This window comes from Acomys minous (assembly GCF_964271855.1).
Source record: "Acomys minous genome assembly, chromosome: 11".
In the NCBI taxonomy this organism is placed as follows: Eukaryota; Metazoa; Chordata; class Mammalia; order Rodentia; family Muridae; genus Acomys; species Acomys minous.
Window position 1 is genome coordinate 70426068 of NC_140492.1, and position 15193 is coordinate 70441260.

Below are 15193 nucleotides of genomic sequence, written 5' to 3' on the forward strand. Positions count from 1 at the left end.
GTCAATCTGTCTGTCTGTCTTTTAAAACAGGTTCTTGGGGCAGGGGGCTGGTGAGATGGCTCAGTGGGGTAAGAGCACTGTCTGCTTTTCCAAAGGACCAAGGTTCAATTCCCAGCACCCACATGGCAGCTCACGCCTGTCAGTTCCAGGGATTCTGACACCTTCGTACCAATGCACATAGAATAAAATGAAATATATTTAAAAAAATAAAATAAAACAGGGTCTCATTATGTAGCCCTGGCTGGCCGTCTGGAACTCAGTAGGTAGACCAGGCTAGCCCCAAACTCACCTAGCTCCACCTGCTCCTGCCTCCTGAGTGCTCGGATTAAAGGCGCGCTCCAGGCTTAGTCTTAACCAAACACACATCCCTTCCCCACCCTCCACCCTCAGCTCCCACGATCTGTCACAGCCCTTTCCTATGACACGACTATTCTCTAATATAGGTAACGCCTAAATCGCCAGTAAGAAAAGGGAAATGCCAGGGGGAAAAACACGCTCCCTTGGCTAAGGGAGCATGGAAAGGAAAGCAGGAAGGCTAGAGTGCTGTTGGATTTTGGCAGCAGGTATGGTGCTCAGGGAAAAGAAATTTGGAGAGCCAGGAACTAAGACCCCATCAGTCTAAAACAAGCCCTCTCTTTCCCAGGGACAAATGTATTCTGGCTGACTAACACTCTCTCTGTCTCTTTCTGCCAGGTCCCACGTTCTCATGTTCCCTGGACATGAGACAGTTCCTCCTATGCAAATCCTCTCTGGAAGTGTGTGTGTGTGTGTGTGTGTGTGTGTGTGTGTGTGTGTGTAGGAGCTGGGCTCCATGTGTGGACCATGGTCCAGGCAGAGGCTCCAGTTCCAGTAGGTAGGAAAAGAAATCGTCACTTCCGGGGGCCTTCACCAGGACTTGGTGGCTCTCTGCTCTCTGATTGGGCGCAAATGGCCTGGGCAGGCTTATGACCCTACTGCAGAGGAGGGGTTGTACCCCAACCAGTGTCTTCCTACCTACCTGCTCCCCAGAGTGCAGCCTGCTGTGCACCTGGGTCCTGGAGCCCTTCTCCACCTGCCCGGTGAGTGACAAGCACTGTTCGGGGGTTAAGTGAGGGTATGGTATGAAGAACAGAAAAGAACTGGGCTCTTAGCTGGGGGGAGGGGCAAGCGAACTGGAACCTACGGGCACTGACCTTTGTCAAGAAGAGTGGAGCCTTCCCAGAATGGGAGGAGCAGGACAGAGTGGGGAAAGGGGGTTGGGTAACGCGTTTATGAGGGACTATTCACGGACTTGGTAGAATGCAGAATAGTCCTGGCTGTCTAAGGGCCTTGAGAAAAAAAGAAAGAAAAGAAAAAAAGAACTGCATGTAGGGCCTGAGAACTTTGTCCTAACGGACATAATCCTAATCCTCATATTCTCGTATGGTCATTCTTGTCAGCTTAAGGTTCTGAGTCCTGGGACTGGGGAAGCTGGGTCAGGTGAGCCAAGGCACCAGAAAAGTGTAAGTGGGGAGGGCGCTGGGGGTTGTATATGTTGACAGACTAGCCGGAGACGCCAATATTGAATCAGGTGCAGTCTCTTTGTTCAACCTGTGAAAAGTGGGGGATCCCATGAAGGAGCTGGAGGGGATCTGGAGGGGGCAGGGAGGCAGGGGAAGCTGAGATGGATCTACATGGGCAGAGTCTATGGGAAAATAAACCCTGTGCGGTAGGCATCATCTTGCTGTGTAACCGCCCCATCTCAGGCCACTTGCCTCCGGAAGGAAGTCCTAATAGTATTAGCCCTTTGATTTGAATAACGGAGCATTTCAGGACTTGAAAGTAAATAAATAAATAAATAAAATTCCAGGTTTTATTTTCAGGGCAAATAGGGAAAGAAAGAGAAGCTAGCATCTCTTAACTCCTGCCTCTGGTGGCCCGTTATATCTTTATCAGTCTCCTACCTCAGCCCCACTCCCAGAGCTGGTCCTCAGCACACGCACCCATCTGTTACTTCCCTTTTAGCCTGATGACCCATTTTCCACTCTTCTCCAGACACACACTTCCTTTCTCTGCTCCCATCCCACATCCCCGCCCAGCTAACGGCAAACACTGCTCTGAATTCGAATCCAATTAAGATGTGTGTATGTATACATCATGCCTTGCTGCTCTCAGCATGATGGCCATCTGCAGACTGGGTGACAAGAGTACTTCAGAGTCACTGAAGAGCCCTGACAAAGAGAAAACACTATATGCTTCAGTCACAAGAAAACACGGGAGCAGTTGGAATGCTAGCAACCCTGGCGCTGGCTGGCCAGCAGCTTGAGGCCTCCTAGTGTGTGTGTTTCCCCGGGCCAGGTAGTCTTTTTCCTTGAAACCTGATGAAAGACGCACCATTTCTGTCATTTTCAGGGTAGATTCCTTGGCCCACCTGTGCCCCGCCCCCCACTCTGTGCAGAAGTGCAAAAGGTCAAGCCGCCTCCATGGCCCCAGGAAAGATTCAGGGGAGAGGCCCCATACAGGGAGCCCCTCCAGCCAGACACCCTGGAAAGAATGGAGCTGACTGGTAAGGAAACGGAGGAGCAAGTTTAAGAATGGCTCGGCAGTGTGGTGATCCCAGCACAGAGAAACCCTGCCTCAAAAAGAAAAAAAAAAACAAGGCAAATGGCTTGGTGGGGGGGGGGCGGGTGGGTGTGCAGGGGCAGAGGGGCGGTGGAGACAACGCTACCGGAGCAGAGGGGTGGGACAGGTGTCTGGACACCAAGCCCTAGGATTTTAGGTCTGGGTCCCCATCTAGGAGTCCCTGAGTCACCACCTGAGAATGACCCCTCCTTACCGACGACCCTTCAACTTTCTCCTCATCTAAGATTTGCTCCTGCTGGCCATGCTTTTCCTGACTGCGAGGCTAACCTTGTCCAGCCCCGTTCCGCCTGCCTGCGACCCCAGACTCCTCAATAAGCTGCTTCGTGACTCCCACCTCCTTCACAGCCGGCTGGTGAGCAACCCCACGCCTTCACTTCCCCTCATGCCTGGTGTTGGCTTCGGCAAGACCATCATGTCCCCACCCTGTCAAGGGCCGTGATTTGCATTATTGTCTCTTAGAAGTTCTTGTCTGACCGTGGTCCTGAGGAAAAGCGCTCCGGTCACGACCACCATCCTGACCTCTGTCTCAGCTCTTTTCCTCCTACCCATCTTGCCTCACAGAGCCAGTGCCCTGACGTCAGCCCTTTGTCCGCACCTGTCCTGCTGCCGGCTGTGGACTTCAGCCTGGGAGAATGGAAAGCGCAGACGGTAAGATGGACTCAGGTGTGCTTACCTCACACGTGCCAGGTCTAGGCTGGGGGAAGATGCTTACCTTAAAGCCTGGCAGTGGTGGCGCACATCTTTAATCTCAGCACTCGGGAGGTAGAGGCAGGCAGATCACTGTGAGTTCAAGGCCAGCCTGGTCTAGGAAGTGAGTCCAGGACAGCCAAGGCTACACAGAGAAACCTTGTCTTGAAAACACTACCCCCCCCCCAAAGGGCTGGTTGGATGCCCCTTGTGGTAATTCTTATTCAATCTTTTGTTTTTGTTTTGTTTTTCAAGACTGGGTTTCTCTGTGCTATTTTGGCTGTCCTGGACTCACTTTGTAGACCAGGCTGGCCTCGAACTCAGTGATCCTCCTGCCTCTGCCTCCCGAGGTGCTGGGATTCCAGGTGTGCACCACATCTGCCTGGCTTCCTTAACCTTCTTACATTGCCACGAAGGAAGTCTGATCTGCTGCCCGTGGTGGCACAAAGCAGAAAGTACCACTAAATTAAAGCAAAACCAAGATTCAAATCCTTGCTGGGCATGGTAACATGAACCAGAAACCCCAGCAGCAGCTCAAAGGGTGGGGCAGGAAGATGAGGAGCTGCTGGCTAGCCTAAGCTATGGATAGATGCCAACGCAGGCCAGGTGGCACATGCCTGTACTACCTAGAATCCTCTTCCTTTTCAAGTCTCCGAGGGGTCCTGGTCTGAAGAGGGGTAAGTAGCAATATGGGTCATAGCTCTAGCTGTGTGTTTGTAATAGGGTCTTCACTATGTATCCCAGGCTGGCCTTGAACTTGTGATCCTCCTGTTTCGGGCCCCCAAGTGCTGGGATTACAGGCATGTGCTGTCATACCCAGCTCTGCCAGTTGTTAAGTCTCTTCCCCTCATCTCCACGGTTATGGCGATAGCTTTGTTGCTACATTTAGCACAGCAAGGCTATAGGCAACAATTTTGTAGCCCTGTAGGCCAGGGCTGGAGCTCCAGTGAGGTAGGGTGGCTTTCTGACTAAGAGTCCAATGCAAGACCAGGCTAGGCAGATGGACACCGGGGTTACTGAAGCAGAGGCCAAGGACCAGTTGTTTAGGAGCCTGTGAAGGAATTCCTGGGATGGGTGGGACCCTCATCCTGTCCAATTCTCAGCCTCTATGACTCATATTGCTGGCTACTCCTATGGGCTCCCCACCCATTATTAGCACGTTTTTTGAAGCGGTCTACTTCTCTCCTCTTTGCCAGGAACAGACCAAGGCACAGGACATTTTAGGGGCAGTGACCCTTCTACTGGAGGGAGTGATGGCAGCCCGCAGACAGCTGGAACCCTCCTGCCTTTCATCCCTCCTGGGCCAGCTTGCTGGGCAGGTTCGCCTCCTCTTGGGGGCGCTGCAGGGCCTCCTAGGAACCCAGGTAAGTCCCCAGTCAAGAGAGCACCTCCAAAGACCTGGGGAAGGAAAGGGATTCTAGGTGCCTTGGGTGTGTGAAAGCTGGCCTATCGGAAGTGCTGCCTCACAGCCGGAATACCTGGGCGCTGGCAGTGAATCTTTTCTCCTTAGTCAGGAGAGGCCTGCTCTGTGGGCCTGCTCTCTGGCCTCAGGCCCATCCTCTGCCTTCAGCTTCCTCCACAGGGCAGGACCACAGCTCACAAGGATCCCAATGCCATCTTCTTGAACTTGCAACAGCTGCTGCGAGGAAAGGTGCGCTTCCTGCTGCTGGCAGACAGCCCCGCCCCTTGTGTCAGACGGGCCCTGCCCACCCCGGCCGTCCTGAGCAGTGCCTCTCAAGTCCTCACACTGAACAGGCTCCCAAACAGGACTTCTGGATTGTTGGAGACAAACTTCAGCGTCATAGCCAGGACTACCACTGGCCCTGGACTCCTGGACAGGCTTCAAGGATTCAGAGCCAAGATCATTCCTGGTCAGCTAAATCAAACCTCCAGATCTCCAGAGCAAATCCCCGGGTACCTAAACAGGACGCAAGGACCAGTAAATGGAACTCGTGGGCTCCTTGCTGGAGCCTCACTTCAGATCCTGGAAGCTTCAGACATTCTGCCAGGAGCTTTGGACCAAGGCCCCCTGCCACTCAATCTCCAAAGTGGGCATCGTCTTTCTCCGACCCTTGGTCCTGATGGGCACACACCCCTCTCTCCTTCACCAGCCTTGCCCATCCGCGGGCCTCCACCCCAGCCCCACCCCCTGGTCCCTGGTCCTTCCACCAGCGTGCCTAACTCCACCCGCCCTCATCCAATCGCAGTGTACCCTCCTTCCCAGAATTTGTCTCGGGAAGGATGAGGGCCACAGGCACAGCGAGCATCTGCAACATCTCAAGAGATGAGCCTTCCGCAGGAGAGGCTCTGAGACACAACCGCAGCCGCACTAGATGTCCTGCGTTTGCCCGGAACCCAAGGCCCTGGGAAGGGGATACACAAGACAGGACATCGTAAAATCTTACGAGCTTTTTTTTTTTTTTTAAACCTATCAGCAATATTCATCAGAGCAGCTAGTTATCTTTGGTCTATTTTCTGGATAAATTTGAAAAATCACTACTTCTCTCTATGTGCCTTCATACAATAATTCTGCAAGTGCCTACACTGGTTGAGCCTTTTAACCAATGTAGAGAGTAACAATGTGCCAGCAAACAAAAAGGAAGTTCCCTTTTCTTCATGCTTATGGGGCCCAGGGCTCTCATTCCCTTCACTATAATTCTCAGTGAGAATGTTTAGTCCTCAAGACTGCTCTTGATAAAGGAATGGCAGGTTACCTCTTAGGAAGGCTGTCCCTACTTAGAGACAAACTGAGCCTGTAAGAGAATAAATGCGAGCATCCAAAAGCCAACTGACGATCAAGGGACCGATGCTCTTCCCTGGGACAGTAGATCTCCTGGACCCTACCTCCCAAGAAAGCTAGCCTGGGGAACTCCACGCCCCAGGTGAGGCTGTGCAGACGCTTCAGTGAAGACCAGACTTGGAGGTGGCAGCTGAGCAAACAGCTAAGGGCATCTGAAGCTCAGCAGGGGCTTAGCCCTGGCCTGGGCTCCTGCTTCCCTCCTGTGGAGGTCAGGCGTTAGTGCAGGAAGTGGCAAGAGTCAAGCTCCACAGCTCACACAGCAGGACAGGCACAGAGCAATTCAAGGCTTTTTCTCATTTCCACAAATGCCTCTTAAAACACAGCCTTGTGAGGCTGCCATGATCCCTACATGGAACCCCCAAAATGAAGGAAGACTTCTGGGGTTTTGCAAGTAATTGTTTTGTTGGTGCCAGAGGTTTACTTTGCACACACACACACACACACACACAAAAGAGCTGTATTGTCAACGGTCAACCTACTACTGCCTGAGTCTTTCGAGAAGACTTAGTGGGAGCTTTTTCCTCTCCCCTGTTCCAAAGCAAGAGAGGTAAGGCTACCATGTAGGTGGAGCAGCTGGGATCCCACAGTTCCAAACACTGCCACACAAAAAGGCAAGGGAAAGGTATTCTTCACCGAGGCACCAGATGCCCCAGAATCATCTCTGGGTATTTTATTATCCATCTCTGTATTACATGTGAAGATCCCAGGGCCAGATGACTCCCCAATGGTCACATAGCCTTCCAGCAGATAGGGACCGCCCAGGCTGAGTCGCAGCCCACCCATCTACCCAGTGACATGTCCTCTGGTGAGTCCACTTAACACAGAGGCTTCCAAGTCCTTGGAGACTAAACACATTCTTAAGAAGCTCTGAGTAGAAGACCTGAGCTCGCACGGATGAGGACTCAGACACCTTCAGGTGTAGCCATGGGCAGAGCCTGAATCTACAGATGCACAGAGCTGAAAAAAAGGCAGGTTATCAAAATCTCAGACTGTGTCGGTTTGTACCCGAAGAAGTCTTCCATCTACTGATTCTAGAATATCATAAATGTACTGTGTGATTTTACCTAGCACTAAAGGAGGTTAGACTTAACTAAATTTAAAAAAAGAAAAAGAAAAAAATCTAGGGCCATGAGAGGGTTCAGTAGGCAGAGGGGCTTCCCGTGTGTGAGCCTGATGGCCTGATGTGAACTGGATGCCTGGAACGCAAGGAAAAGGAAAGAACTCCCCAAAGTTGCCTTCCAGCCTCATTGTGCATGACATCACATGCTGACTTCCACACTTGCACATACACACACACGATAATAAATAAAATAAAATGTGAGTTAAAAAGTTGGACACAACAGCAAATGCCTGGGCTTATCCAACACTTGGAAGGTAGAGGGGTAGGGGGATCAGTTCAAGGCCACCTTCAGCTACATAAGGAGTTTGACTACAAAAGCCTGTGTCTCAAAAATTAATTTTTAAAAATTATCTTTTATGATGACGATGTGATAATATATACAGTAGTCTGTTTGCATGTACACCTGCTGGCCAGAAGAGGACATCAGATCACATTATAGATAGTTATGAACCACCATGTGGTTGCTGGGAATTAACTCAGGACCTCTGGAAGAAAAGCCAGTGTTCTTAACCTCTGAGCCATCTCTCCAGCCCAAATTAATTAATTTTTATGACAAGGACATACCTTAATGGTAGAGCCGTTGCCTAGCATGAAAGTCCTGGATTCAATCCTCTTGGCACAAAAAACAAAAAACAAAACAAAGTATTACGCCAAACACTTTCCAGAACCCAAGAGCCAGCACACCCAGAACTAGATAAACCAGAGACCAAACACAGTGGGTTCTCAGAAGTCAGATGACTTCTGAGGATGCTGAACTGAAGATGATGCTCCAGACATCTGATGCTGGCAAATCTGAGCAACTGGTTTCTACAAAAGAAAACCTATCTGCCTTCTCAAGACTCAGCATTTTCGGGGGTTAAGGCATGAGGGTCATAAATTCAAAGTCATCCTTGGCTATAACATTTCAGGCAGCTGGTACTTCAAATTCTACCTTTAAAATTTTATTTTAGGCCAGGCATAATGGCACACGCCTTTAATCCCATCATTTGGGAGGCAGGGGTAGGCGGATCGCTGGGAGTTCAAGGCCAGCCTGGTCTACAAAGTGAGTCCAGGACAACCAAAGATAGAGAAACCCTGTCTCCAAAAACCTAAAAAAAAAATTTAACTTTGCCTGAAGATCTAGCTCAGTGACATGACACTTGCTTGATCCCTGAACCATCAAAACCAAAGCCAAAGTCTAAACCAAGTCATTCTGTGTAACTGATCCCACCACTTCTTCCCCAACACACACACGCACGCACGCACGCACGCACGCACGCACGCACGCACGCACGCACGCACGCACGCGCACACACACGATAGAGCGACTTCAAGCCTGACCAAATGCAGTCAATTTCTGGGACCTGGTAGTGAGGAAGGACTCCTGAAAGAAGTTAGCTACTCCATACAATAAAACAAAATAAATGTTTGGGGGAACCGGTGCTTACAAGCAGAATGTTTCCATTTAAGCCCCCTTTTCTTTGCCGGGACAGCCAAGGGTCTACTGTGACAGTGACATCGCAACACTGATGAGGGTCTCTGGGTGTAACCAAAGCCAACGTTGACTCCATAGGATGGTTAGAAGTGTCTATAGATTCATCCCAACCCCCAATGCATCACACCCATCCACGCAAACCCCCTCATCCCAACCCCCAATGCATCACACCCACCCACGCGCACACCCCCTACTGTGGAAGGTGAGAAAACCACCTCTGCACCTCCTCCCCGCTGAGGCTGCTCATTTTCAACCCATTTTCCCTAAACACGATTTCTAACACCTCTTGCAAAGACCAACAAAAGATGCGGAAGGAAACACCCCAGGTACCCTGGGGGGTGGGGACGCTGCTCCTGTGACAAACCCAGGTCTCCAGAAACAACTGGAGGCCAGCAAACAGGCTCAGTGGGTAAAGAGGCTTGTCGTGTGACAATCAGAGTTCAGTCTCCAGGATCTAGCCGGTGGGAGTGCACACCCACACAGAGAAAGAGAGGAGGGTGGGGGGAGAGAGAGACAGAGACAGAGAGATTCCTTTGTAGAACACAGAAGGGCCCTAGTTTTGACAGCCAGCATTTCATAAATCAGGTGAGACACAATCACAGAAACTCAGAAGGCAGTGGCAGGAGCATCAAATCCAAGGCCGCTGCGGGCTACACAGCAAAAGCAAAACCTTGGGTGCCCCAACCCCCAATGACAGAGAAGAGTCTGAAAAAGTAAACTTTAATACAAAAGAATATCACACACAAGTTCAGATTCAAGCTGAGCTCTCCCACTTGGGCCTTTTCCAGACAGGTCAGCTTTCCATTAAATGCAGACACACTGAAGATGCGCCCACAGCAGACGCCGAGCGAGTCCCCGTGACAGGCGAGCCCCGGCAGCCTCTCCGCGTGGGCTTGAACAATGTCCATGACTTGAGTGACTAAACGGCAAGTCTGGCTTCTCAGAAGTTCAGAACGCCAGCTTCTTCATCAGCAGATAGACTCTGGAATCCACCTCGAATCCGTGCAGGTTGTTGGCGTCGCCCTGCAGCCTCATGAGCAGGCCGCCATAGGATACATATGCAGAGCTGAAACAGAAGGCCCCGGCCTGGGTCTGAACGCTAAGGCAACAGCTTCCCAGCAGCTCTCCATCCATTTTTCCTAAAGGCACCCTCCTAGTATTCTGTCATTAGTAACCAGAGATTGGGACAAGAGTCAATGCAGACATGCACAACGCAATGTCCCTTTACTCTAATGAGGCGTATAGGCTGCTATGCCCAGAACCAGGTAAGTGGACACACACACACAAATAAAGGTATCACCGTCACTGCAATGTCATACAGCTAGACTTCATGTAGGAGCTGGAGAGATGGCTCAGAGGTTAAGAGCACTGGCTGCTCTTCCAAAGGTCCTGAGTTCAATTCCCAGCAACCACATGGTATGGCTCACAACCATCTATAATGAGATCTGATGCCCTCCTCTGGCATACAGGAGTATATGTAGGCAAAACACTGCATACATAAATAAAATAAGTCTTTACAAAAATAATAATAAAAGATCACTAACTGTTCTTGCAGATTGCAGACCTGGGTTTACTTCCCAGCACCCACATGGCATCTCACAACCACTATAACTCAGTGGGCTCACGCTTGTGCGAGATACACACACTAACACTCAGGCACTCAGCTGGACGTGATGGTGCACAACTTTAGTCCCAGCACTCAGGAGGCAGAGGCATGTGAGTTGGAGGCCAAGGCTCCAGAGCTCTACAGAGCACGTTCCAGGACAGCCAGAACTAAAGCACAGAAACCCCATCTCAAAAAGCCAAAAAAATAAAAAAAATAGATAAAATAAATAAAAAACACTCACGCACCCAGGCTCACATGGCACACACACAGATAAATAAATACTTTTCTAAAAATGTTAAGGACCAGGAGGGTGGCTTGTGCCTTTAAGCCCAGTCCCAAGAGGCAGTCAAGTAAATCTCCTGAGCTCCACACCAGCCTGAGTCAGTTCCAGGACAGCCCATGCTACACAGAGAGACCCTGTCTCAAAAAAAAAAAAAAAAAAAGAGAAGTATGTTAAACAAAAAATGAAACACTGTAAAGCATCTTAAATGGAAAAGTAAACATTAAAAAAAAAAAAAAAAAAAAGCCTGACAGTGGTGGTGCACACCTTTAATCCCAGCACTTCAGAGGCAGAGCAGGTAGATCTTTGTGAGTTCAAGGCCAACCTGGTCTATAGAGTGAATTCCACTACAGCCAAGGCTACACAGAGAAACCCTATCTTGCAAAACCAAAACCAACCAATCAGACAAAAAAACTAGACTACTCAAACTTTTTTGTTTGTTTCTGTTTTCTCAAAGCAGGTTCTCACTATAGCTCTGGCTGTCCTGGAATTCACCCTGTAAACCAGGGTAGCCAAGAACTCACTTCGCTCCACCTGCCTCTGCTTCCTGTGCTGGGATTAAAGGTGTGCGTCACCACAGCAGCTATTCTAACTCCTATGTAAAAACTCCCTAGGTGACTTTTTGTTCTTTTTCACATTACTTCTCTGCTTCAAGTTTCTGACAACCTTATTGTTTTAACATAATTTAAAAGGAAAAAACAAAAACAAATAGGCAGGGAAACCAAAGAACCTAGGGCTAGGTTAAAGAGTAACAACACGTACACAATCAAAAACAAACAAAAAGGTCTAATCGTAAATCGCTGCATGCGGTCCCCCAGGAAGATGCTCTGTTGTCCCTCCCAGGGTCTTGTGTGGACTACAGGCCTTTGCAGTCCCCCAGGAAGATGCTCTGTTGTCCCTCCCAGTGTCTTGTGTGGACTACAGGCCTTGAGATCCTGACATCAGGAGATATAAGTAGCCAACACTCAGACTGGAAACTTCCCAAGACAAATTCCTCCACCTAGGTTTGGGATACTAGAGAAGAAGAAAAAAAAAAAAAAAAAAAAAAAAAGAACCCAGAAGCAGAGCAGCGGCGGGAGGGTTTCCCAGACAAGGTTACTACTCACAGACGTGTGGCTGCTTCAGTTGAGGTCTCATCTCCCTCAATCCTGTACACCTTCCCGTACATTACGTATTCAAACTGGTCAGCCCTACAAACAACAGACCAAGCTATTCTTCACAGTAATAGTACAAGAGAGCATTAAATATGGACACTGGAGCCAGGCGTGGTGGCACACACCTTTAATCCCAGTACTCGGGAGGCAGACACAGGCACATCACTGTGAGTTCGAGGCCAGCCTGGTCGACAAAGTGAGTCCAGGACAGCCAAGGCTACACAGAGAGACCCTGCCTCAAAAAACCAAAAATAAATAAAATAAAATAAAATAAAAAACAGAAACTGGTAACAAGCGCTAAAGAAACATGACCTTACTTGACTACAGAAATTCTGTGGCTGTCTATATTTTACTGATGAGAAATGGGAGGGTTGGCAGAGCAGGGGTGGCACACGCCTTTAATCCCAGCACTCGAAAGGCAGAGGCAGGCGGATCTCTGAGCTTGAGGCTGGTCTACGGAGTGAGTTCCATGACAGCCAGAGCTAAAGCAGAGAAATCCTGTCTCAAAAAGCACTCCCCCCCCCAAAAAAAAAGAAAAAGAAAGAAAGAAACTAGTAAGGCTGAGAACTGAAAATTCAGTGTGATTCTACAGCCTTTTAGCCTTCAGTACTCCTGGCTATAACTGGCTATTTGACCAGGCTGGCCTTGAACTCACAAATACCCGTGCTGAGATTAAGGGTGTTGGCCACCAGAGCTATTGGTAGGCAGTCTTCCTATTACACCAAGCTCCCTCCCAAAATCCAGCATACGGTGTAATCATTTCCTTGGCCTTAAAAAACCTGCACCTGCAAGGTGTGGTGGTACATACCTTAATTCCAGCAGTGAGGAGGTAGGTGTGTCTGTAAGTGTGAGGCCAGCCTGGTCTACATAGTTCAGGCCAACCAGGACTACAAAGTGAGACCCCATCGCAAATAAAGAAATAGCTGCGGCTCAAAAGCTTACAACCACTGTTCTCAGTAGGTGATAAAACTAGTTGTCTGATTTTTTTTTTTTTAAAGAGATCTCGAACCGGGCACTGTGACACATGCCTGAAATCCCAGCACACACCTTTAATCCCAGCACTGGGGAGGCAGAGGCAGGTGGATCTCTGTAAATTTGAAGCCAGCCTGGTCTACATAGGGAGTGCCAGGACAACCAGGGCTACACAGAGAAACCCCGTCTGGAAAAAAAACAAAATAAAACAAAAACAAAAGACCTTTCTATATACTTTTATGTGTGTGCATGCGTGCGTGTATATTTTATATTCTAAGTGTATATTATATTGCAACCCTAGTCCCCCTTTCCCTACTGCCTCACCTGGAAGGCCTGTCATCTGTGGGGTTATATTCTCCATCATCCAAGGTACCATCTTCATACAAGGTACTAGCTATGACCAACCGGAACTTGTCACCTGAAAAGAGCAACACCACCACAGTGAGGAAGTGGAAATCTAAGAGCCTCTTGCTACCGCCCGCATTCAGTACTTACCTAAGTCCACGGGGTAAATCTGAATGTTGACATCTAAGATGAGGTCCATCTTGAAGGATTCACTCTCACAGTGCAGACGAGATACTGGAGAAGAGTGACAGACATGATTACAAAACCTGGAGATGCCAGCTTGCAGGGGATGGGGGGACAGGGGGTCGCCAAATCATCTGACAGGCCCACACCCACGAGGCAATCAGAATCAGATTGGTAAGGGAGAAGGTAAAAATCTCAGCGGGTGACAGGATCCCAAGAAAGCAGCAAAACTCCTCAGGCAGAAGCCAGTCTCCCGGCTCTAAGCATGCTGGTCGATTTCAACTAAACTTAACTCTGAACAAGAAATCCACTGGTCCAGAGGCTCTGTCGTCCTGGCAGACAACTGTGCTGAGGGAAATATGCTGGGTGTATTCAGGACTGACGTGTCTTTTTTTTTTTTTTTTTTTTTTTTTTTGGTTTTGTTTTGTTGGTTTTTCGAGACAGGGTTTCTCTGTGTAGCCTTGGCTGTCCTGGACTCACTCTGTAGACCAGGCTGGCCTCCAACTCACAGCGATCCACCCACCTGAGTGCTGGGATTAAGGCTTGCACCACCACCACCTCCCGGATTCTGTCTTTGTTTGTTTGTTTGTTGTTTTGTTTTTCAAGACAAGGTTTCTCTTTGTAGCCTTGGCTGCCCTGGACTCTTGTATACCCGGCTGGCCTTGAAGGCGCACAAATCCACCGGCCTCTGCCTTACAGGCGTGAGCCACCGAGCCCGATTGACGTCTGTCTTAAAAGAAAACATTTGCCTCCAGGTAAAGTGACACCAAGAAGAGACAACTTGCGGATCATTTGGGAAATTAAATACACCAAGCAGTCAGCTGAATGAAATTCAAACAGGGCTTCTAAAAAAGCTGACAGTTCTTAGGGCAACACAAAAGTTATGGGTTAGGACGGCAGGCAGGTAACTCTCTGCATGACCTTAGGTAACAAAATAGGTAAGGAAGGCACCATCTCTTATAAGAATAAAGTTATGAGTGTGAGAGAGGCGCACGGTAGAGCACGTAATACTGAGAAAGGTTCCCAGGGGGCATACCAAAGCTGTGGGCCACCCAGGCGACAGACAGCGCAAATATAATTGGAAAGGCTGTCTCAAGTTTCTCATTCGTAAAAAATAAATAAAATAAAATAAAAAGTACTGTTTCCTGAAGGAAGGTACTGATGGGGTGGGACGGGCCACTTCCCTCATACCGCCCCTAACACACCTTACCTCGGTCAAATTTCTTGCCTTCTGGATCAATGTCCTTCACATCGAAAATATCCTCGAACAGAATGCCCGCCATCGTGAGGGGCACGAGAGCCGCAGAGGTGCTGAGCGCGCGACCACCACTGGGGATTCGCAAACCCCCTTCACGTGGAGTAAAGACGACAGGGCAGAGTACCGCCCCAAAAGCCGCTGCGGAGGCGGAGGGCGCATGCGCACAGGCTGCCCCTAACACAGCCACTTCCGCCGCCTCCCTGTCGGGCCTTCTTGACTTCCGCCGGGAAGGGCCAGCTCGGAGCTCCTGGGGCCTTGTGGGCGAGTCTCAAAGCTCGGTGACTCCGCCCAAGGCGGGGTCACACTTAAGTCCCACCTCCGGCGGGTACCGCGCTGCGCCCGACTCCACGGCGCCCTCTACGGAGCCCCGATCCAGACGCGTGGAAAGCTTGGGGACCTAACCCAGCCAGGAACCTTGATCCTTGGCCCAGAGGAGCCCGGCCCTTCCCTGCGGTCCGCGTGCCGGCCGAGGGCACAGTCCGTGCTGCAGGCGGGTGGAGCAGAACCCCGCCCCGCAGGGCGCAGGCCCAGCGGGATCTAGTGCCCAGCCCCTCGGATTGCCACCGAGGTCCCCCACGCTGGTCCGAGCTGGCTCTGACCAGCTAGACGTCACCCGATCCGGGTTCGTCCGGTTTGGGAATTTGCCATGATGTCACTCTCAGGGAAAGGAAAGCCCGCTTTGTGCCCTCCCGTGGGACTTCACCTCTTCACCG

At 50.0% G+C, this 15193-nt stretch overlaps 2 protein-coding genes across 5 annotated transcripts; one reads left to right on the top strand and one right to left on the bottom strand.

The window, feature by feature from the left end:
- Window positions 1–790: 790 nt before the first annotated feature.
- Window positions 791–5787, top strand: THPO (thrombopoietin). Of its 3 annotated transcripts, XM_084800946.1 has the most exons (7): window positions 998–1058; window positions 1419–1458; window positions 2371–2524; window positions 2826–2953; window positions 3163–3249; window positions 4485–4652; window positions 4859–5787. In XM_084800946.1, the coding sequence occupies exons 3-7, from the start codon at window positions 2512–2514 to the stop codon at window positions 5531–5533; spliced, it is 1071 nt and encodes a 356-aa protein (XP_084657072.1). In that variant the 5' UTR covers window positions 998–1058; window positions 1419–1458; window positions 2371–2511; the 3' UTR covers window positions 5534–5787. The 3 variants fall into 3 exon arrangements, with proteins under 3 accessions (XP_084657071.1, XP_084657073.1, XP_084657072.1); XM_084800945.1 differs by lacking the exon at window positions 1419–1458 and having other exon boundaries at window positions 791–1058; XM_084800947.1 differs by lacking the exon at window positions 1419–1458 and having other exon boundaries at window positions 975–1058; window positions 2376–2524.
- Window positions 5788–9386: 3599 nt separating this feature from the next.
- POLR2H (RNA polymerase II, I and III subunit H) lies at window positions 9387–14748 on the bottom strand. Of its 2 annotated transcripts, none has more exons than XM_084801625.1 (5): window positions 14433–14748; window positions 13190–13273; window positions 13019–13112; window positions 11675–11758; window positions 9387–9748 (listed from the first exon to the last, which is right to left on the bottom strand). In XM_084801625.1, the coding sequence occupies exons 1-5, from the start codon at window positions 14503–14505 to the stop codon at window positions 9631–9633; spliced, it is 453 nt and encodes a 150-aa protein (XP_084657751.1). In that variant the 5' UTR covers window positions 14506–14748; the 3' UTR covers window positions 9387–9630. The 2 variants fall into 2 exon arrangements, with proteins under 2 accessions (XP_084657751.1, XP_084657752.1); XM_084801626.1 differs by lacking the exon at window positions 14433–14748 and adding an exon at window positions 13516–13565.
- Between the last annotated feature and the right edge of the window lie 445 nt (window positions 14749–15193).